A 24,541-nucleotide genomic window follows, 5' to 3' on the forward strand; every position below is an offset into this window, starting at 1 on the left:
TGTTTCTGTTGGTGATATTCCTGCAATGGAGCATTGTCTTTGTTGCACGGTCTTTCTTCTCAATAGCCATTGTGTTTGGTATGGAAAACTTCTACCTTCTTAACTCTTTACACCAACAGCCACTTCAAAAAAGAAATCAACACACGTCACAAAGTGACAAACAGCATAGTGACGTCAAAACAGGGAACATTTCACATTCTGACTGCTTACAGCACGGTATTTCCACTTGGTGGTGGAAACTGGAACTATTATTTTTTTCGGTACACTCTGCAATAAATGAACATACCCACTATATTTCAGTGTCCTGTGATGTATATAGCCTGCACTGCAGCAGTTGGACCACTGTCAGTTTAATTATAATCACCTGGTACAAAGATATAGCTTTGCTTGTTACTATACTATATGTATATAAATTTAAAGCATTAACATTCCTATTTGTGTGTATGTGTGATGAAGAAGTGTTGTTGTGATTGGCTGTTTAGATAACGTGCTCCGAACTCTGATTCTGTGCTGTCAATGACTGACACGATCACGCCCCCTGGACCAGCTTGCCTCAGGCGAGGATACAACAGCTTCGTGACATGCTTTCAAACCGAGTCAATGCATGCATCTGGGAGCCTTACTGGACTGTATTAGCAGAAAAGGTGCGTAAAATCCAACGGAGAGTGGCACATTTTGTCATGGGGCTATTTAAATGAAGCGAGAGGTTTGCAGAGATGCTCAAAAAACTAGTGGCAGACGCTATGAGAGAGGCGTTGTGCATCACGGAGATGTTTAGTACAGAAAATTCAAAACAGCACGTTCTGGGAAGAGTTGGGCAATATATTACTCCTCCCGCACACTCGTACGTCTTGTTTAATGACCACAACGAGAAAATCTGAGTAATTATAGCTAATACGAAGGTTTACCAACAATATTCTTCTCACGTACCTTTCGTGAATGGAGCAGGGAAGAAGCAAAAAGATGGTGGTAACAGAAGTACTCTCCACCTCACACCGTAAGGTAGCTTGCAGCGTGATTATGTAGATGTAGACCGTAATACCATTATGCACTATTTGACACTCCTGTTTTATTGGCTTATATTGTTGATGTTTTTAAGTCGATAACATGTTAGTGATTGAGATATGCCAATTTGGTTGTCAAGATAAAGCACTTGGGAAATTTACTATGCACACTCATATGAATGATGGACTCCCTCCTGTTTCACCAGATATTGAAAATTACACTTATCTTAGATTGCACAAAACACAGATAGTGCAAACATTAGAATAATGTAAGAAGGGCATAATTCGAGCTACCCAGGCCCCAAACAGAATTAAATGACAATTTTCTGCCGCTGGAAGAGCAGCATTGAGCAAAGGTCAAAAATGAAGAAAATTAGATGGTTGCATCTAGCCTCAAATTTACTTGATGTGGACGTGAAGTTATTGTTGTTACAATTCTGAAACTTACTTACCAATAATAGCATTCACATTGCTTGGAGACACAATGTTTGTAGTGTTACTTGATCCAACTACAACTGCTGCTGCCACTACCAGTACCAGTCTCGCCAACCACGTCATACAGCTGTAAGAAACGAAATGTAAAGTCAGATTGGGCGGAGAAGATCATCCCAATTTATACTGTTTTGATTCCATAACCTAGAAAGAAATGCAGATCAAAAGATCTCTGTATAAAGAAGCAAGAAAATAACAATACTTCCACTACCAGAAATTGATATCTGTGCCACTGGTTTAAAACCAGTTTTGGGCCACAGTTTCAGCGGTGCATGAAGATATGGGGGATTCACAGACAGCGGAGATTTGCATTACACAACCTCCATTCCCCATCAGCCTCTCGGACGGTACTGCCCCCCCCCCCCTCTCTCTCTCTCTCTCACCACTAGAGCCGTGTGAAAGGAACTGGTGGAAATACAAATCCCTGTGCTTACTTTGGTTTCGAAGCAAGGGCAAGGCATGGTGGTATTTAACACGAAAAGGCAAAAAGTTCAAATAATATTCCATGTTTCCTAGTCTACAAAAAAGCAGAAAGCATTGTTTGGTCTCAGAGTGTGCTTGAAATATCTCGAGGGGTAGCCGCGCAGTCTCAGGCACTTTGCCACTGTTCGCGCTGCTCCTCCTGTCGAAGGTCCGAGTCCTCCCTTGGGCATAGGTGTGTTGTCCTTAGCATAAGTTAGTTTTAAATTATATTAAGTAGTGTATAAGCCTAGGGACCGATGACCTCAGCATTTTGGTCCCATAGGAAAATAACATCACCACTATGCTTGAAATAGTATACACCATGTTATCAAAAGTATCTGGACACCTGGCTGAAAATGACTTACAAGTTCGCGGCGCCTTCCATCGGTAATGCTGGAATTCAATATGGTGTTGTCCCACCCTTAGCCTTGATGACAACTTCCACTCTCGCAGGCATACGTTCAATCAGGTGCTGGAAGGTTTCTTGGGGAATGGCAGCCCATTCTTCACGAAGTCCACGAGACTCACAGGGCTATAGACACGGGTTCCCAGGTAGATGCCGTGTTTCTTGACTTCCGCAAGGCATTTGATACAATTCCCCACAGTCGTTTAATGAACAATGAAAAAAAAAGCATATGAACTATCAGACCAATAGTGTGATTGGATTGAAGAGTTCCTAAACAACAGACCGCAGCATGTCATTATCAATGGCGAGAAGCCTTCTGAAGTAAGAGTGATTTCAGGTGTGCCGCAGGGGAGTGTCGTAGGACCGTTGCTATTCACAATATACATAAATGACCTTGTGGATAAGATCGGAAGTTCACTGAGGCTTTTGGCGGATGATGCTGTAGTATATCAGGAGGTTGTAACAATGGAAAATTGTACTTAAATGCAGAAGGATCTGCAACGAATTGACACATGGTGCAGGGAATGGCAATTGAATCTCAATGTAGACAAGTGTAATGTGCTGCGAGTACATAGAAAGAAGGATCATTTACCATTTAGCTACAATATAGCAAGTCAGCAACTGGAAGCAGTTAATTCCATAAATTATCTGGGAGTAGGCATTAGGAGTGATTTAAAATGGAATGACCATATAAAATCAATTGTCGGTAAAGCAGATGCCAGACTGAGATTCATTAGAAGAATCCTAAGGAAGTTCAATCTGAAAACAAAGGAAGTAGGCTACAATACATTTGTTTGTCCACTGCTTGAATACTGCTCACCGGTGCGGGATACGTACCAGATAGGGTTGATAGAAGATATAGAGAAGATCCAATGGAGAGCAGCGCGCTTCGTTACAGGATCATTTAGTAATCGCGAAAGCGTTACGGAGATGATAGATAAACTCCAGTGGAAGACTCTGCAACAGAGACGCTCAGTAGCTCGGTACGGGCTTTTGTTGAAGTTTCGAGAACATAGCTTCACCGAGGGGTCAAGCAGTCTATTGCTCCCTCCTACGTATATATCGCGAAGAGACCATGAGGATAAAATCAGAGAGATTAGAGTCCACACAGAGGCATACCGACAATCTTTCTGTCCACGAACAATACGAGACTGGAATAGAAGGGAGAACCGATAGAGGTACTCAAGGTGCCCTCCGCCACACGCCGTCAGGTGGCTAGATGTAGAGTGCTGCGCTGAGGACAGGTATCGACTTCGGTCGGTGAGGCCTGGCACGAAGTCGGCATTCCAAAACATCCTAAAGGTGTTCTACAGGATTCAGGTCAGGACTCCGTGCAGGCCAGTCCATTACAGGATTACAGGGATGTTATTGTCGTGTAGCGACTCCGCCAAGGGCCGTGAATTATGAATAGGTGCTCGATCGTCTTGAAAGATGCAATCGCCATCCCAGAATTGCTCTTCGACTGTGGGAAGCAAGAAGGTCCTTAAAATATCAAAGTAGGCCTGAGCTGTGATAGTGCCACGCAAAACAACAAGGGGTGCAAGCACTCTCCAAGAAAAACACGACCACAACATAACACCACCGCCTACGAATTTTACTGTTGACACTACACACACTGGCAGATGATGTTCACCGGACATTCGCCATACTCACACCCTGCCATCGGATCGCCACATTGTGTACCGTGATTCGTCACTCCACACAACGTTTTTCCACTGTTCAATAGTCCAACGTTTACGCTCCTTACACCAAGTGAGGCATCGTTTGGCATTTACCGGCGTGATGTGTGGCTTATGAGCAGCCGCTCGACTAAGAAATCTAAGTTTTCTCACCTCCCGACTAACTGTCATGGTACTTGCAGTGGATCCTGATGGAGTTTGGAATTCCTGTGTGATGGTCTGAATAGATGTCTGCCTATTACACGTTACGACCCTCTTCAACTGTCGGCGGTCTCTGTCAATTAACAGACGAGGCGACCTGTACGTTTTTGTGCTGTACATGTCCCTTCACATTTCCACTTCACTATCACATCGGAAACAGTGGACCAAGGGATGTTTATGTGGAAATCTCGCGTACAGACGTATGACATAAGTTACAGCCAATCACCTGATCACGTTCGAAGTCTTTGAGTTCCGCAGAGTGCCCCATTTTGCCCTCTCACGATGTCTAATGACTACTGAGGTCGCTGATATGGAGTACCTGGCAGTAGGTGGCGGCACAACGCACCTAATATGAAAAACGTATGCCTTTGGGGGTGTCCGGATACCTTTGATCACATAGTGTATTATGTATCCATGAATGTTTTCGTACTACTCATTTAAAACACAAAGCAAAAACCTGGCTCTTCAGATTGAATTTTTTTAATAGTATTTTAGTTACAAAATTCTTAGGTGGCATTACTTTATGGAATAATAATTACATTTATCACTTCGGAATGTGGTTTATAATTGATTCTCTGGAACAGTACTTTCATTTTAAATATTAAAAGGCAGTTTTAGTTTGTCGAATTAAATCACAGCAGTATTCCTCATTGCAGCTACGTACTACTGCTTGCAGTTTGAACATTTAGACAACAAATGGTAGCCTGTAAAATGCACGCCAGTCTCACGAAACTGTCACAAATGACGCCAGTCTCATGAAACTGTCACAAATCACTGAAGAATATGGACATTCAGCTGTAGCAATACTTAAGTTATGTGCTGACCAAAATCGAAATCTGCATATATTTGTTTATATTTGTATATTACACTACAGTAGCACTGATCTTCATGCCATAGGAAATAATAATCACAAAACACAAAAGAACTGTTTCATTACTTTTCTTTAACTAACTAACAAAAATTATTGTACGACAGATGTAATTGCTTCGCTGGTTTTCATGACAGTGATACTGCTGGAATTTGCTGATATTACAACACTAATCATCAATCAAATAATCTTCCTGTCGCCAGAAATTAGTTACTCTTAACTGCTTTTCAACTGCAGTTTCCTTTCTAATTACCATGTGTTCTTTCTCTGTTCCGTCCCGTGACATTATTAATCATTTTTCATATAGCGCAAGGGCCATCGGATTTCAGTGAGCAACTTAACTTGGAGTAATTTTTCTCAACCATTCAAGCTCGCTCAGTCTCACTCAAAATGATTACAGCAGCCATCCACATTGCAAAAAAACAGGTGATATTGTTATCCAGATTAAAATTCGGGTCAGATATTTACCACTTAGGTAACTCGTCGCTATCAGCATGGGAAATATACGGGATGATTCAGCTGCCCCTACCTATGGATTTCATGGGACGTAAAATGCCCTCAAAAACCACGCGCGCATGATCTTCATACTCTCTCGTTTGCAGCTTTCAGACTGTTATTCCTACAGAAGAAATAAACAGAACCTTGTTGTAGCAAATTTAATGCAGTTAAATATTATATTGGGGTACACTCTTCGTTGGAAGCCATGGTTTTCGAGTTATTGAAGAAAACGCCTTTGAAGATCACTTTTGTACGTTTTTCTTGAATAATTCGAGAGCTATGTCCTTTAGCGAAAACGTACACCGCCACAAAATGTAACTGCCTTAAATTTCTATAGGACTGATAGTTTATGCGTAGTGAGCGAGATAATATACAAATCTTGCACGTGGAATTTGAGGGCATTGCAGGTTGCATAAAACCCATCGGTATGGGCAGCTAAATCACCCTGTATGATACTGCTGGAATTGGTCGAAAGAAACTTGGCGTTTAGAGGCTAGAGTACCTTAAAAAGTCACTTGACTTTAAAAATTAAAGACATGGCAATAGAACTCATATTTTGTTGTATATAATTATGAAGTTGTAGTAATTTCGTTGTTGACTAGGCACTGTTGTTTTCATAATGTCGTGCTAAATATACAGTTCACGTTTACCAACGATGTACTTTCATTCTCAATTGTCTTTCCTTTGCAACAAGTGGAAGCATTCGTTTTCACTGTTGAAAGTTCCATGCAGCGCAGAATTAACGCGCATTTTGCGACTGCCTGCAGCTGTAAACCCCCCTCTTAGTGTGGTAACACAAAGAAAGCTGGTAATCTGCGTTCTGAGTCGCTGCGCGGTGATATGCACCTACAGGTGCATACAGGGAACGCTAGTTGAACCGCGAACCGTTGCAGCAGTACTACACGAAGAGCCAAAGAAACTGGTACACATGCCTAACATTGTATAGGGCCCCTGCGATCACGCAGAAGTGCCGCAACACGACGTGGCATGGACTCAATTAATGTCTGAAGTAGTGCTGGAGGGAATTGATACTATGAATCCTGCAGGGCTGTCCATAAATCCGTTAAGAGTACGAGTGGTGAGGAGATCTCTTCTGGACAGCACGTTGCAAGACATCCCAGATACGCTCCATAACGTTCATGTCTGAGGAGTCTGGTGGCCGTCAGAAGTGTTTAAACTCAGAAGAATGTTCCTGGAGCCACTCTGTAGCAATCGTGGACATGTGAGGTGTCGCATTGTCCTGCTGGAATTGCCCAAGTCCGTGGGAATGCTCAATGGATCAGACAGGATGCTTACGTATGTTTCACCTGTCAGAGTCGTATCTAGACGTATCAAGGGTCCCATATCACTCCAACTGCACACGCGTCTCACCATTACAGAGCCTCCACCAGCTTGAACAGTCCCCTGTTGATATGCAGGCTACATGGATTCATGAGGTTGTCCATCCGCTCGATACAATTTGAATCGAGACTCGTCCGACGACGCAACATGTTTCCAGTCATCAACAGCCCAATGTCGGTGTTGACGAACCCAGGCGAGGCATAAAGTTTTGTATCGTACAGTCACCAAGTGGACACAAGAGGGCCTTCTGCTCCGAAAGCCCATATCGATGACGTTTCGTTGAATGGTTCACACGCTGACACTTGCTGATGGCCCAGAATTGAAAACTGCAGCAATTTGCGGATGGGTTGCATTCCTCTCACGTTGAACGATTCTCTTCAGTCGTCGTTGGTCCCATTCTTGCAGGATCTTTTTCCGGCCGCAGCTATGTCGGAGATTTGATGTTTTACCGGATTGCTAATATTCAAGGTGCACTCGTGAAATGGTCGTACGGGAAAACTCTCGCTTCATCGCTACCTCGGAGATGTTGTGTCCCATCGCTCGTGCGCCGACTATAACACCGCGTTCAAACTCACTTAAATCTTGATAACCAGCCATTGGAGCAGCAGTAACCGATCTAAAAACTGCGCCAGACACATGTTGTATATAGGCGTTGTGGAGCGCAGCGCCATATTCTGCCTGTTTACAAATCTCTGTATTTGAATAGACCTGCCTACACCAGTTTCTTTGGCGCTTCAGTGTACAACACCAGCACTATACTGAGGTGACAAAAGTCAGGGGATTACGATACACATATATATAGATGGCAGCAGTATCGCGTACACAAGGTATAAAAGGGGAGTGAATTGGCGGAACTGTCGCTTGTACTCCGGTCATTCATGAGGAAAGGTTTCCGACGTGATTACGCCTGCACGAATTGACAGACCTTGAACGCGAAATGGTGGTTGGAGCTAGATGTATGGGACATTACAATTCGGAAATCGTTAGGGAATTCAATATTCCTCGACCCACAGCGTCAAGAGTGCGCCGAGAATATCAAATTTCAGGCATTACCTCTAACCAGGTCAGATAAGTCATGATTTCAGTTGGAAAGACCAAACGGTAGGGCTCGAGTGTGGCGCGGACGCCACGAAGCCATGGATCCAAGTTGTCAGCAAGTCACTGTGCAAGCTGGTGGTGGCTCCATAATAATGTAGGCTATGTTTACATGGAATGGACTAGATCCTCCGGTCCAACTGAACCGGTCATTGACTGGAAATAGTTACGTTCGGCTACTTGGAGACGATTCAACGATGGAATTCTTATAGGTGACAATGTGCCACATCACCAGGCTACAGCTGTTCGTGATTGGTTTGAATATTCTGGACAATTCGAGTAAAAGATTTGGCCACCCAGATCGCTCGACGTGTATTCGATCAAGCATTTATGAGACATAATCGAGAGGTGAGTTCGTGCACTAAATCCTGCACTGGCCACAACTTTGCAATTATGGACGACTGGAGAGGCAGCATGGCTCAATACTTCTGCAGGAGACTTCCAGTGACTTGTTAAGTCCACGCCACGCCGAGTTGCTGCGCTATGCCGGATAAAAAGACGTCCGGTTCAATGTTAGGAGGTATCTCACGACTTTCGTCACCTCAGTTATTTCACATGTATGCCTCCTGCTTTACATGCTTTTTCAAAAAAATTCAAAGAAACTATTGGTTAGAAAAGGGAATTATTTCATTACTTAAAGTTTTATACGTCAGCTTTATGATGGCCATAGTTAATGAGATACTTCCAGAGTAAGTAACCTACAGAACGAAATTCATATAGTTTGCAATGAAAATAGGGATCGCTAGGAGTCTGCGTTTGGTGCATTATAGGTCAGACACTGATGCGCAGGAAATATAGCTAACGTACCGAATATTTCTTTAGACTTGGAAGGAGGTCCATATACGTCTCCAATCTAGAGAAAATGGATTTTATGTCTCGCACTCACTTCCACCCGCGCACACAATGATGTGACTCCATTGAATTATTTATTCATCCATCATATTTTATAAACGGTTCAAGATATCGAAACGATTTTTTGGCAAATGATAGCACAGAAACAGATGAGTATTACGCTACAGAAGTAACTCTGGTGTTTCTTTTTTTTCGGGTTGATACTTTTTTTGACGACTATCAATAACTGGTGACAAGAGATGTTATGTGGGTGTGCAACGACATAAGTGAACAAATTACACATTTATTTTTATACTGACAATGAACTTAACTTTGTGTTCTGCCTTACGGCAGGTCATGTCATAGGGGAAGCCTCTTGAGAGAGGTCCACCGCATGAGCGTCTAGGGAAGTAATTCCAGTGATGGTTTCCCTTTGCCTTCCACTGATGATGGTGAAATGATAATGAGGACAACACAACACACAGTCCCTGAGCGGAGAAAATCTCCAGGAATCGAACCCGGGCCCCTTGGCGTGACAGACCGCTGCGCTGACCACTCAGCTATCGGGGCGGACATATTGACAATGAGCTATTTCATAAACTATTGACCTCAATTGTCCTCAGTTGCATCTTTACTAAAAGACTATGATTATGATCAAGATGAATCGCAATTACAGATGCTTTTGCATGTTCGTGAAGTTGCAAATAAGACGTGTGCTGGTTGCCAGATGGGCTATCAGGATGTGTGAGCGCCGAGGGATGCAAGGAAGAAGTACAGTGCGATTAAGGGGTAAAAATGTTCCAATGGCTCTGAGCACTATGGGACTTAACACCTGAGGTCATCAGTCCCCTAGAACTTAGAACTACTTAAACCTAACTAACTTAAGGGCGTCATTCACATCCATACCCCAGGCAGGATTCGAACCTGCGACCGTAGCAGTCAAGCGGTTCCGGACTGAAGCGCGTAGAACTGCTTGGCCACCGCGGCCGGCTAAAAATGGTACATATTCTTAAAAAATGGTTCAAATGGCTCTGAGCACTATGGGACTTAACAGCTGTGGTCATCAGTCCCCTAGAACTTAGAACTACTTAAACCTAACTAACCTAAGGACATCACAGACATCCATGCCCGAGGCAGGATTCGAACCTGCGACCGTAACAGTCGCACGGTTCCGGACTGCGCGCCTAGAACCGCGAACATATTCTTCAATTAGGAGTACAGTGGGCGCGCTCTATGATTGGCAAACAAGCCACCAGTCAATCAGAGGGATCAGGGGGATCGATCGGTGTTGGTACAAAATCGGAACATCAGTAGAAAGATAGAGGAAGAAACACGTCACGCCGAGGCGAAAACTGAGAGAGAAAGAGAGAGAGAGAGAGAGAGAGAGACAGACAGACAGACAGACACACACACACACACACACACACACACACAGAGAGAGAGAGAGAGAGAGAGAGAGAGAGGCCTTACCAGTCGATACTCTGCTTGCATCCCTGTGTCCAGTGTACGATACTTCCCCCATTCATCTCACTGGCTGACCAGACACAAAAGGGAAAGCTTTCCCTGTCAGAATCTATAACTAGAACAAACCGCCTTAAGTCCGAATCATTGGCTGAAACTGAGATGCGGGTAAAACTGCCGCATCAAGAATGACGTTTTAATTTATTATTTCTTTAATACTAACTCTATTCGCAACACATTTCGCAGGCGCTATCCACACATGCCTCTGAATGTGCCTAGAAAATTATATCACTGTACGATACATAGTTCAGGAGATATGACGTCATAAACACTGAGATGCGTGAGGAACTGCTGCATCATGCACTGCTGTTTTAACTTATTACTTCTTTCCTACTAACTCTAATCACAACACATTTCGCATGTGGTAGGCAAATATACCACAGGATGTTCCTGAAAAATTATATCATTGTACAGCACATACACTGCCGGAAAAAAAAAATTGCGCACCTGGAATGACGGCGTCGATTTTGAATCGATGACATGTGCCACCTGGGGATAGTACATGTACAGATAATGGTTTCAACGTAGTCCGCCCACAGATAGCGTAGTGCATAGCTATCAGAACGCCATCTTTAATAGGGAATGTTCACAGTCAGAAGACTCAATGTGGTGCAAACGTGTGAAGCAAGCAGGCAACCATGTCAGGCAGACGCAGTCGTGCTTCCTACAGCCAATCATGCTTCCTACATCAACTGACCGAGTTTAAAAGGGGTCAAATTGTGGGCACCTGAGTTGCGCTATGGACCTTTCAGAGATCTGCCACACGAGTGAGTCGTGCTGCGTCAGTTGTGCAATGATGCTCGTATCAGTGGTCACGTGAACATTCTCACAACAGTAGACGAGGTTCTGGATGTCCACAAAGCACAGTCGCCTGCCAGGATCGTAGTATTGTAAGGGCAGCAGTGGCAGATCGTACAGCTACCACAGCACAGATAAGAGGGCTTATGAACCCACATGTGTCAAAACAAACGGTTGCCAACCAGTGGGACTATGGGCACGCACACCCCTAGCCCGTCCTCCACTCATGTCAAAGTATCGACGTCCTGATCTCGACTGGTGCCGTCAGAGGATCACTTGGAATGGCGCGCTGCGGTCTTCAGTGACGAAAGCAGATTCTGCCTACAAGCACGTGATGGTCTTTTGCGCGTACGGCATTGACCTGGCGAGTGCTGTCTCGTAGAGGTATGCTACAACTCTCTTTCACCTTTGGTGTTGGTGGAGGGTACGATAACCAGCGCTCGGTATGTGCAAAATGTTGTCACTCCCTTCTTTTGCCATTCGTGCAACAAAAAGGTGATGTCTTGTTCCAGCAGGATAATGCTCACCGACGCACTGCCTGTCAGACACAACGTGCTCTGAAGATCTGCAGCAACTTCCCTGGCCAGCACTATCTCCAGTCGAACTCGTGTGGGATTGATGGGATGAAAAGTGACTCACGTGACTTGTCGATCAACAACTCTTGCAGAACAACGCGAACAGGTCGAGCAGACGTGGTATAACGCATCCCAGCACAATATTCGTCATCTGTCCGATCGACTATCGTCTGTATTGCCACCTGTGGAGGTTACACTACGCAATAACGTGGGTGTCTCAGCATGGGTCGATACTGGCACCTCAGAACCGCTTATGCTATTGACCTATAAATTTCATGTACTGTTGCAACAATAAATTCCTAGTGAATTGGAAACCTCTAAAAGGATGTATACACTAGTTTTTTTTTCGATAGTGTAGTTTAGGAGTTACTAAGTCATACACATTGCTGTTGTTGTTGTTGAGGTCTTCAGTCCTGAGACTAGTCTGATGCAGCTCTCCATGCTACCCTATCCTGTGCAAGCTTCTTCATCTCCCAGTACTTACTGCAGCCTACATCCTTCTGAATCTGCTTAGTGTATTCATCTCTTGGTCTCCCTCTACGATTTTTACCCTCCACGCTGCCCTCCAATACTAAATTGGTGATCCCTTGATGTCTCAGTACAAGTCCTACTAACCGGTCCCTTCTTTTTGTTAAGTTATGCCACAAACTCCTCTTCTCCCCAATTCTATTCAATACCACCTCATTAGTTACGTGATCTACCCGTCTAATCTTCAGCATTCTTCTGTAGCACCACATTTCGAAAGCTTCTATTCTCTTCTTGTCCAAACTATTTATCGTCCATGTTTCACTTTCATACATGGCTACACTCCATACAAATACTTTCAGAAACGAAATCCTGACACTTAAATCTATACTCGATGTTAACAAATTTCTCTTCTTCAGAAACGCTTTCCTTGCCATTGCCAGTCTACATTTTATATCTTCTCTACTTCGACCATCATCAGTTATTTTGCTCCCCAAATAGCAAAACTTCTTTACTACTTTAAGTGTCTCATTTCCTAATCTAATTCCCTCAGCATCACCCGACTTAATTCGACTACATTTCATTATCCTCGTTTTGCTTTTGTTGATGTTCATCTTATATCCTCCTTTCAAGACACTATCCATTCCGTTCAACTGCTCTTCGAAGTCCTTTGCTGTCTCTGATAGAGTTACAATGTCATCGGCGAACCTCAAAGTTTTTATTTCTTCTCCATGGATTTTAATACCTACTTCGAATTTTTCTTTTGTTTCCCCTTACTGCTTGCTCAATATACAGATTGAATAGCATCGGGGAGAGGCTACAACTCTGTCTCACTCCCTTCCCAACCACTGCTTCCCTTTCATGCCCCTCGACTCTTATAACTGCCATCTGGTTTATTTACAAATTGTAAATAGCCTTTCGCTCCCTGTATTTTGCCCCTGCCACCTTTAGAATTTGAAAGAGAGTATTCCAGTCAACATTGTCAAAAGCTTTCTCTAAGTCTACAAATGCTAGAAACGTAGGTTTGCCTTTCCTTAATATTTCTTCTAAGGTAAGTCGTAAGGTCAGTATTGCCTCACGTGTTCCAGTATTTCTACGGAATGCAAACGGATCTTCCCAGAGGTCGGCTTCTGCAAGTATTTCCATTCGTCTGTAAAGAATTCGTGTTAGTATTTTGCAGCTGTGACTTATTAAACTGATAGTTCGACATTCACAAAACTATATTTCAGAAATAAAGGGAGTACCACACGCTGCGAACTGTTTGGTTTGCATTATAGTCACAGGATCTACCCAGGGGCAACACCGCATTCATTTAAAACATCTACTTAACAGATTTAGAGATAGTGGGTACAAATGTAAATGAAGTAAGTGGAATTCTTCCCAACATTCAGTACCTTGGCCGGATGATTAACAAATATGATCTGAGTGACGTCGAAGCAACTGATAATCTCATAATCTCCTAGCTACTGTACAGACGTCATGCTTCCCCAGTCAGCTTCGAAAAAAGGAAGTCAGATCTCAGAGGTCCGTCGATTGCCAGGCAACATTCTTGAAACTAAAAAAGTGTAGAAGTTTGCTATCTGTCTGGTCCCTTTTACGACAGAAAAACGATTGGACCTTGAGACTGATGCTTCACTATTCAGCATTCGTGCTGTTCTGTCACTTTAGTCCCTCGATGTGACTCATGTACATCTAAAACATTAACGTTGGCTTAGGTAAATTATGGCCGAATAGAAAAGGAGACACTGGCTATTATTTACAGGATGAAGAAAGTGAGGTTTTTCTTATACTGAACAAAATTCTGCCAATCACAGCCCACAGGCTGTAACGTCTGCCATCTACGGGGTTTCGGTTATCGACTTAGCACCGATGTTGGTGTCCACACGCTTCGTGGTCGTGGCAGTGATGTGCGTCGTTTGTGTAGCTATGACACAAGAGGTGTACAGAAACAGTAGAGGCGTGCTGCTCTGAACAGATAACTAGAAAGCTACAAAATAACAAGAGTCGATTTGGATGTCTCTAAAACATTTGATATTGTTATTTACGGCGTTGTCTTGGAAAAATTTGAAGAACTTGGTATTCAAGGGTTAGCAAAATGTGCTTTGAATCATGTCTACGAAACAGAATACAGATTGAGAACTTTTGTCAGCTCATTCCAAGCACAAAATCAGTTTAGAGTCAAATGCAAAGAAAGTCAAAACTGAGAACCAGAAGGCAGTGCTCCAGATTCCATATTGTTTCTAATTTATATAAGTGACGTACAAACTTCAGATAATGCTGCCAAGATCATATTATTCGCAGTTGATACCAGTAGGATAACAAGTGCTCCAAAGAAATCGTCGTACACAACAGCTGATATCAGACCTCTAGTATCTACTTTCTTGGTTCAGTGCTAACAGGTTAACTTTAAATACACTCCTGGAAATGGAAAAAAGAACACATTGACACCGGTGTGTCAGACCCACCATACTTGCTCCGGACACTGCGAGAGGGCTGTACAAGCAATGATCACACGCACGGCACAGCGGACACACCAGGAACCGCGGTGTTGGCCGTCGAATGGCGCTAGCTGCGCAGCATTTGTGCACCGCCGCCGTCAGTGTCAGCGTTTGCCGTGGCATACGGAGCTCCATCGCAGTCTTTAACACTGGTAGCATGCCGCGACAGCGTGGACGTGAACCGTATGTGCAGTTGACGGACTTTGAGCGAGGGCGTATAGTGGGCATGCGGGAGGCCGGGTGGACGTACCGCCGAATTGCTCAACACGTGGGGCGTGAGGTCTCCACAGTACATCGATGTTGTCGCCAGTGGTCGGCGGAAGGTGCACGTGCCCGTCGACCTGGGACCGGACCGCAGCGACGCAAGGATGCACGCCAAGACCGTAGGATCCTACGCAGTGCCGTAGGGGACCGCACCGCCACTTCCCAGCAAATTAGGGACACTGTTGCTCCTGGGGTATCGGCGAGGACCATTCGCAACCGTCTCCATGAAGCTGGGCTACGGTCCCGCACACCGTTAGGCCGTCTTCCGCTCACGCCCCAACATCGTGCAGCTCGCCTCCAGTGGTGTCGCGACAGGCGTGAATGGAGGGACGAATGGAGACGTGTCGTCTTCAGCGATGAGAGTCGCTTCTGCCTTGGTGCCAATGATGGTCGTATGCGTGTTTGGCGCCGTGCAGGTGAGCGCCACAATCAGGACTGCATACGACCGAGGCACACAGGGCCAACACCCGGCATCATGGTGTGGGGAACGATCTCCTACACTGGCCGTACACCACTGGTGATCGTCGAGGGGACACTGAATAGTGCACGGTACATCCAAACCGTCATCGAACCCATCGTTCTACCATTCCTAGACCGGCAAGGGAACTTGCTGTTCCAACAGGACAATGCACGTCCGCATGTATCCCGTGCCACCCAACGTGCTCTAGAAGGTGTAAGTCAACTACCCTGGCCAGCAAGATCTCCGGATCTGTCCCCCATTGAGCATGTTTGGGACTGGATGAAGAGTCGTCTCACGCGGTTGCACGTCCAGCACGAACGCTGGTCCAACTGAGGCGCCAGGTGGAAATGGCATGGCAAGCCGTTCCACAGGACTACATCCAGCATCTCTACGATCGTCTCCATGGGAGAATAGCAGCCTGCATTGCTGCGAAAGGTGGATATACACTGTACTAGTGCCGACATTGTGCATGCTCTGTTGCCTGTGTCTATATACCTGTGGTTCTGTCAATGTGATCATGTGATGTATCTGACCCCAGGAATGTGTCAATAAAGTTTCCCCTTCCTGGGACAATGAATTCACGGTGTTCTTATTTCAATTTCCAGGAGTGTATAAATATAGCGAATAACATTCAGTTTGGAAGAAAAGTCAAATTGAAAATATAAATCTGGTGCTGGGTGATGAAGTTTTAGAAAGAACAGAACGTAGGAAATCGGGAATTCATGCTGATGAAAACTTAAATTACAAACACCACGTAATTAAACTTGTAAAGAGACTCAATTCAGCCACTTTTGCCCTAAAAATTATGTATAACTTTTGCACCGAGAAGGAGCCAGTACGACATACTTTGGCTAATTCCAGTCCCTTGCAATATACGGATTAATATTTTGGGGTACCACCACGTGCCATTTAAATCAACTGTTTTAATTACGGAGGAAAGGTATCTGAATAATAAAAAAACAGTCCTCCACAGAGTCATTGCAAACATCTTTTCAAGAAGTTAAATGTACTAACGGTTCCCCCTTTCTCTCTATAAGAGGCCTGCATATACAGCATGTAAAAGAACTCTAACAAAAGCCGTATCAACGTTAAGCTTTACAAAGCACTATTAGCCTAAAACGGAAAATTACAAGAGGAAAAAATAAATTTAAAGCATAATTTTAAAAATATTCTGCTCGAGCGATGTTTTTACTTTGTTAAGTGCATATGTTGGCTCATAATATTTTGCTGGGTTTGAGTGTACTAATTCAAAACTGAGAATACTGTTGCCTGGTGTAAAATGCTTACAGAGTCATTTCTATGAGTTGGTAGCATTTGATACTTAGGAAGAAATACACGCTCATTACCAAACGGACAGGAGACCAGAAGTTGGTACACATTGTAATGCTTTTTATGGATTACTCTGTAATATCTTACGTTTTCATTTTTTTAACGTTCAATTTTTCTTATAATTAATTTTAGAATATCTGCATGTACAATTGGGCAACGTTCATACAATTTTATCGTTTGCCAATGGATAAAGGATTTCAAAAAATTTCGCCAGGAATGGCGTCTTTCGTCCTCGCCACTACAATCTTTTGGGCATGTACAACGTTAGATACAAAAGTAAAGCCAGCTTTCGAGTGTTTAGTTTTGTCTGTCAGCCAGTGAAAGTTGTTTTAAAAGATGTTCAGAGTTCCTCTGAACCACCCCTGTATTTCTTACGCTCTGGTTAGACTCACTTTTCAGGTTTTTAAACTTTCCGCTGCTGCCGTTTCACACAAGCCGCATTAAGCAGATGCGTCTGGAAAGTTCTCATTAACCTGTGAGATGTTTCTTTGTGAGTGGTGTTACTGATGACTTCTCTCAGAAATCCGCAGCTAAGTCACAAGGTTGCTGTTACCCGCGCTTTCTCTAGCCCCGTCTGAGAGGTTATCCTGACGAAAGCTGTCGTGCCGTAATTACTAAACCTACTCATTAGAAAAGTAGTTTCCACTCACTTCCTCCGACACGCTCAAAATACTTTCTCGGAAACAAAGAAGAATACTTCTCCAAGCACTGTTTCGGACAAACAAAAACAACAAATAACTTTTTTTTAGCCTTTAATTTCTCGATTGGTTTGGTGTTGACCTCCATCTTTTCCTATCTTGTGCTAATGTGTGCTTCTCTAGTTAACCACTTCACACAACGTTCTCTATAATCTGCTTTGCGTATTCTAGTCTTTTCATGCCCTTTTTATGGATTACTCTGTAATATCTTGTGTTTTCATTTTTTTTGAACGTTCAATTTTTCTTATAATTAATTTTATAACATCTGCATGTACAACTGGGCAACATTCATACAATTTTATCGTTTGCCAATGGATAACAGCTTTCAAAAAATTTCGCCAGGAATGGCGTCTCTCGTCCTCGCCACTACAATCTTTTGGGCATGTACAACGTTAGATACAAAAGTAAAGCCAGCTTTTTTCCAAGCTTCTGCTCCTTCCAGCGGTAGATTTCTTCTCAAAATTTCTGATGGAACGCGTTTCACTTCCATACAATGCTTTGCTTCAGATGTACAGATGTAATAGCTTCTGCCTCGTTTCCATATCAACATCTGATACCTGTAGAGCAGAAAGATCTTTCCGCTTGTGCCAGTCTATTTCCGACGACTTCCTTACTTAAGGAAGATAGCAGAATTCTTTCACTTCTACCATTATTGTATCATTCATTGTTTCCGTCTCGTACGTCGTAACTTAGTTCATCCGTTCGTCATATCTGTGCTGCTTCTGCTGTCCATTCTTTTCTAAGCCTTCTTCACATCCAGCCGGAAGGGCTATATCGTCTGCGAACTTTAACATTACTCTGTGTCGTCCTTGCAGTTTTATGCCTCTTCTGAAATTTTCTTTCAACTCTTTCACGCTTCTCCGACGTACTTGTTAAACTTATCCACATCTGTATCCATTCTCTACAGACCACTGGGAAGGGCATGGCAAAGGGTACTTCCTACTGTACCAGTTATTATGGCTTTCCGTTCCATTAATGTATGGAGCAAGGGAAGAATGACTGCTTAAACGATTCTCTGTGCGTTGTAATTGGTCTAAGCTTGCTCTCGCAGTTCCTACGGGATTTTCCATTTCATATCCATACAAATTTTTACATCCAGGTATTCGTATTAGTTGACCGATTTCAATTGCCGCTCATTGATACTGTAGTCACAGAGTACCACGTTTTTCTGTTTCGTGAAGCGCACAATTTAACATTTCTGAAAATTCACAACAAGCTGCCAATCTTTACACAATTCCGAAATCTTATAAAGGTACAACTGAACATGTTTGTAGATTTTCCAGATCGTACTTCATTATACATAAACGATAACATGTGACAAGTTTGATATTGCTATTAATGTTGTCATCAAGGCCAATAGTATAAAACGTTTTTTTTTTGTTTTTTTGTCTTTCTTTTTGAGTCATCAGTCTTCTGACTGGTTTGATAAGACCCGCCGCGAATTGCTGTCCTGTGCCAAAATTTTCATCTCTGAGTAGCACTTAACAACGTAAGTCCTCAGTTACTTGGCGGATGTATCCCAATCACTCTCTTCCCTTACAGTTTTTGTCCTCTACAGCTCCCTCTAGTACCATGGAAGTTATTCCCTAATGTTTTAATAGATGTCCTATCATCCTGCCCCTTCTTCTTGTCAGTGTTTTCCATATATTCCTTTTCTCGCAGATTCTGCGGAGAACCTGTAGTACCACATCTCAAATGCTTCGTTCGAATCTCTTCTGTTCCAGTTTTACCACAGTCCATGTCTCACTATCATACAATGCTGTGCTCCAAACGTGCATTATCAGATATCTTTTCCTCAAATTAAGACCTATGTTTGGTACTAGTATACTTCCCTTTGTCAGGAAGGCCTTTTTTTTGCTAGCGCTATGCTGCTTTCTATGTCCTCCTTGCTCCGTACGTCATGGATTATTTTGCTGCATAAGGTAGAAGAATTCCTTAACTTCATCTGCTTCATAATCAACAATTCAAACGTTAAGTTTTTCGTTCTTCTCATTCCTGCTACTTCTCATTGCTTTCGTCTGTCTTCGATATACTCTCAATCCATATTCTGTACTCATTAGCCTGTTCATTCCATTCAACAGATCCTGTAATCCCTGTTTACTTTCACTGAGAATAGCAATGTCATCAGCGAATCTTAACACTGATTTCCTGTCACCTTGCCACTCTTGATCCTTTCTTTTATTTCCGTCATTGCTCCTACTAAACAGAGGCGAAAGATTACATCCCTGTCTTACACTCTTTTTAATCCGTGCACTTCACTCTTGGTCTTCTCCTCTTATTGTTCTTTCTATCTTTCCAGATAGCTTAACCTATTTTTCTCAGTATTTCGAACATCTTGCACCATTTTACATTGTCGGACGCTCTCTCCATGTCGACAAATCATGTAAACATGTCTTAATTTTTCTTCATTCTTGCTTCCATTATCAACCCCAGCGTCAGAATTGTCTCTCTGGTGCCTTTACCTTTCCTAAAGCCAACCTGATCGTCATCTAACACAACCTCAACTTTATTTCCCATTCTTCTGTATATTATTCCCGTCAGCAACTTGGATGCATGAGCTGTTAAGCTGATTGTGCGATAATTCTCGCACTTGTCGGCTCTTGCAGTCTTGGAAATTGTGTGGATGATGTTTTTCCGGAAGTTTGATGGTATATCGCCAGTCTCATGCATGCTACATACCAACGTGAATGGTCGTTTTGTTGCCGCTACCCCACCCCCCAATGATTTTAGAAATTCCTATGGAATATTATGTATCCCTTCTGCCTTATTTGATTTTTTAAGTCTTTCAAAGCTCTTTTAATTTCTGATTCTAATACTTCTGTATGCTGAGTCAGTCCTTCAGACAATCATTTCATTTTCGATTTCTTGAAATTTTTCATGGGACATTTCGGCTTAGCTTCTTCGTTTTTCTTATTTCTGTATTCCTGGATTTCTCTGAACGTTTTTGTACTTCTTGGTGGTAAGTTCCTATGGGACCAAACCGCTGAGGTCATCGGTATCTAGCCTTACATACTACTTAATCTAACTTAAAACTAACGTACGCTAAGGACAACACACACACCCATACCCGAGGGAGAACTCGAGCCTTCGACACGGGGGAGCCGCGCAAACCGTAGCAAGGCGCCCCAGACCACGCGGCTGAAGTATTTCTTCTGTTACCCATAGTTTCTTCGCAATTACCTTCCTTGTACCTGCGTTTTTCCCTCAAATTTCCGTGGTTCCTTTTAGAGATATCCATTCCTCTTCAACTGAACCGCCTATTGAGCTATTTCTTATCACAGTATCTACAGCCTCAGAGAACTTCAAGTGTATCTCTTGGCGGGATCAGGGATTTTCACCTGCCTCGAGATGACTGGGTGTTTGTGTTGTCCTCATCATTTCATCATCATCCAGGAAAGTGGCGTAATTGGACTGAGCAAAGGTTGGACAATTGTACGGGCGCTGATAACCACGCAGTTGAGCGCCCCACAAACCAAACATCATCAAGTGTATCTCTTCATTTCCTAATCCTTCGTATCACACTTCTTTGCGCATTGATTTTTCCTGACTCATCTCTTAAGCTTCAGCCTACTCTTCGTTATTACCAAACTGTGGTCTGAGTCTATATCTGCTCACCTGACAGTGATGTAATCTACCTGAAATCTTCCTGTATCTCCCAGTCTTTTCCAAGTATACCTCCTCCTCTTGTGATTCTTGAACAGAATGTTCACTGCTACCATCTGAAATTTATTGCAAAACTCGACCGGTCTTTCTCCTTCTCATTTATCCTACTATCAAGCCTAATTCTACCATAACCCTTTCTTCTACTATTTCCTCAACAACAGTATTCCAATCGCTCATGACTATTAGATTCTTCATCTCCCTTTACGTACTGCATTACCTATTCAAAATCCTCATATACTTTCTCTGTCTCTTCATCTTCCGCTTTCGACGTCAACGTGTATCCCTACTGTCGGCGTTGGTATGCTGTTCATTCTGCGGAGAACAACACTATCACTGAATTGTTCGCAGCAACTCACTACCTGTTCAGCCTTCCTATTCATAACGAATCCTACTCCCGTTATACATTTTCTGCTGCTGTTGATATAACACTATACTCATCTGACCAGAAGTCCTTGTCATCTTTCCATATCATTTCACTGACACACACTGTATCTACACTGGGCCTTAGCATTTCCTTTATACATGAACGTTGGTTCTCCCTCCCCTCCTCCCCAACACACTTCATCGGAAGCACACATTAGGCTACCGAAAATGTTGAAACAAACATAATGATTCAAGTTCACACTAACATGACTAAGTAGTCCCAAGTAATGGTACAAAAAACTCCTAGCACTTGCTTATCGTCGCTTTAGGTCGCTAATAACAAGGGCCCACTTGTTAAAACTTTATTATTAGTTCGTTTCTGGCATGGTCCATCATCACAACACCAGATAAAAACGTAATACACAGTATCATCTGAACTCCTAAGCTGAACATCAACGTTACGACAGATACCACTTGACACGATACTCTGTCTTATGTTTTTTCTCTGATATTCTGACGATGGGCGATGCCTGAAATGCTTTAATAATGAAGTTTTGCCAACAAGCAAACCCTTATTATTAGTGACCCAAAGCAGTTATACACTGAAGTGACAAAAGCCATGGGATACCTCCTAATATCGTGTCGGATCTTCTTTTGCCCGGTGTAATGCAACAACTCGACGCGGTATGGACTCAATAAGTCTTTCGAAGTCCCCTGCAAAAATATTCAACCATGCTACCTAAATAGCCGGCCGTAATTTCGAAAGTGTTGCCGATGCAGAATTTAATGCTCGAAGTGACCTCTCGATTATGTCCCATAAATTTTCGATGGGATTCACGTCGCCCGATCTGGGTATCCAAATCGTTCGCTCGAACTATCCATGATGCTCTTCAAACAAGTCGCGAACAATTGCGGTCCGACGAAATAGCGCATTGTCATCCATAAAAATTCCATCCTTATTTGGGAACGTGAAGTTCATGAATGGTTGCAATTGGTTTCCAAGCAGCCAAATATAACCATTCCAGTCAACGGTCGGTTCAGTTGGACGAGAGAACCCAGTCCGTTCCATTTGAACACAGCCCACACCATTACGGAGCAACCACCAGCTTGCACAGTGTCTTGTTGACAACTAGGGTCAGTGGCTTCGCGGGATCTGCGCCACAATCGAAGGCAGCCATCAGCTCTTACTAACTGAAACAGGGACACATCTGACCACGCCACGATATCCCAGTCGTCTAGGGCCCAACTGGTATGGTCAGATTTCGCCGCACTGTCCGAACGGATACATTCGTTGTACATTCCACATTGATTTCTGTGGTTACTTCACACGGAGTGGCTTTCCTGTTAGCACTGACAATACGCAAACGCCGCTGCTCCCGATTGTTAAGTTAAGGCCGTCAGGCACTGCGTTATTCGTGGGGAGAGGTAATGCCTGAAATTTGGTATATCGAATTCCCTAACGATTTCCGAAATGGAATGTCGCATGCATCTAGTCCAACAACCATTACGCGTTCAAAGTCTGTTAATTCCCGTCGTGCTGCCATAATCACATCGGAAGCCGTTTCACTTGGATCACCTGAGTACAAATGATAGCTCCACCAATACACTGCCCTTTATCTTGTGCATACGATACTACCGCCATAAGTATACGTGCATATAGCTATCCCATTACTTTAGTCACCTCAGTGCACACTGATCAAAATGGTTCAAATGGCTCTGAGCACTATGGGACTTAACATCTGAGGTCATCAGTCCCCTAGAACTTAGAACTACTTAAACCTAACTAACCTAAGGACATCACACACATCCATGCACGAGGCAGGATTCGAACCTGCGACCGTAGCAGTCGCGCGGTTCCAGACTGAAGCGCCTAGAACCGATCGGTCACATCGGCCGGCCGCACATTGATTAGCCAAAACATTCTGACCACTGCCCATCGCGACGTTGGGTGCCTGCATGGTAGCGTTGAGGGCGCGCGACACGGTAACAAAAGTAGGCAAGGGGAGCAGACACTGCCGGTGGATCACCCTAGAGAAGATATGGGCTGCAAATGGGGAAACCCATTTAGATATGCGACTTCGACGAGGGGCAGATTATTAGTACGATGAGCCTGTAAATGAGTACCTCGAAAACGGCGACTGTTCACGTACTACTGTCGTGAGTATCTACGGGAATAGGCAGAAGGACAGTGAAACTACAACTAGGCGCTAAATGGTTGGACGTCCACGACTCTTTAAACAACAAGGAGTTTGGAGCTGGCTTCTCTGCCAATAGAAGACAATGCTGGTGCACACGCAGTGTGTTTTGGAGCTCACCGTTCATCATACATGGAGCTCCGCAGCACAACAACCCTAAGTGTCCACACGTTGACCCAACGACATCATCAGTTACAATTGGAGTGGGTACGAGACTATCGGGATTCGACAGTCGATCAATGGAAATGTGTCGTCTCTTCGAGTGAACCACATTCTTACTACATATGGTCGATGGTCCTCTCCACAAACATAGTCATCGAGGTGAACGGCGGCTCGAAATGTGCAGCTCGCCGGGGAAGCAGGCTGGTGGGCGCAATGTTGTGCTGTGGAAGACATTCTGCGCTGTTATGGCACCTGTGGTAGTAATCGAAGACACACTGATAGCTGCGAACCACCTGCATCTCTTCATGCTTGATGTCTTCCTCGACGGCGATGTCATCTTTCAGCAGTATAATTGTCCGTGTCTCGGAGCTAGAAACGTGTTACAGTGATTTGAGGGCCGTTATAGTGAACTCACGTTAATACCTCGGCGACCAAATTCGCCTGATGTAAATCCTACGGAAACCACCTGAGTTGCTATGGGGCGGCATCACCGCGTTACGCAAATTAGCGGCGCGTTATTTACGCGGAAAACATGACCTGTGCATAGACATATAATACCATATACCTCCACAAACCTACCAACCAGATTTCGGATCTCTGATACGCAGAATCAGTGATGTACTTCGATTCAAAAACAAGCTATTAAGCCGGTGATAATAATGTTTTGGCCCAT

At 43.7% G+C, this 24,541-nt stretch overlaps 1 protein-coding gene across 1 annotated transcript in view; it reads right to left on the minus strand.

Moving 5' to 3' along the window:
• The window catches only part of LOC126088384 (metabotropic glutamate receptor 7-like), a 106,399-nt gene that overhangs the window by 26,067 nt on the left and 55,791 nt on the right, over positions 1-24,541 (minus strand). Inside the window, exon 2 of the mRNA XM_049906524.1 lies at positions 1,457-1,566. Within this exon, the coding sequence (XP_049762481.1) occupies positions 1,457-1,566 (110 nt within the window). The remainder of the gene's footprint in view (positions 1-1,456; positions 1,567-24,541) is intronic.

Source organism: Schistocerca cancellata, chromosome 6 (genome assembly GCF_023864275.1).
Source record: "Schistocerca cancellata isolate TAMUIC-IGC-003103 chromosome 6, iqSchCanc2.1, whole genome shotgun sequence".
NCBI lineage: Eukaryota > Metazoa > Arthropoda > Insecta > Orthoptera > Acrididae > Schistocerca > Schistocerca cancellata.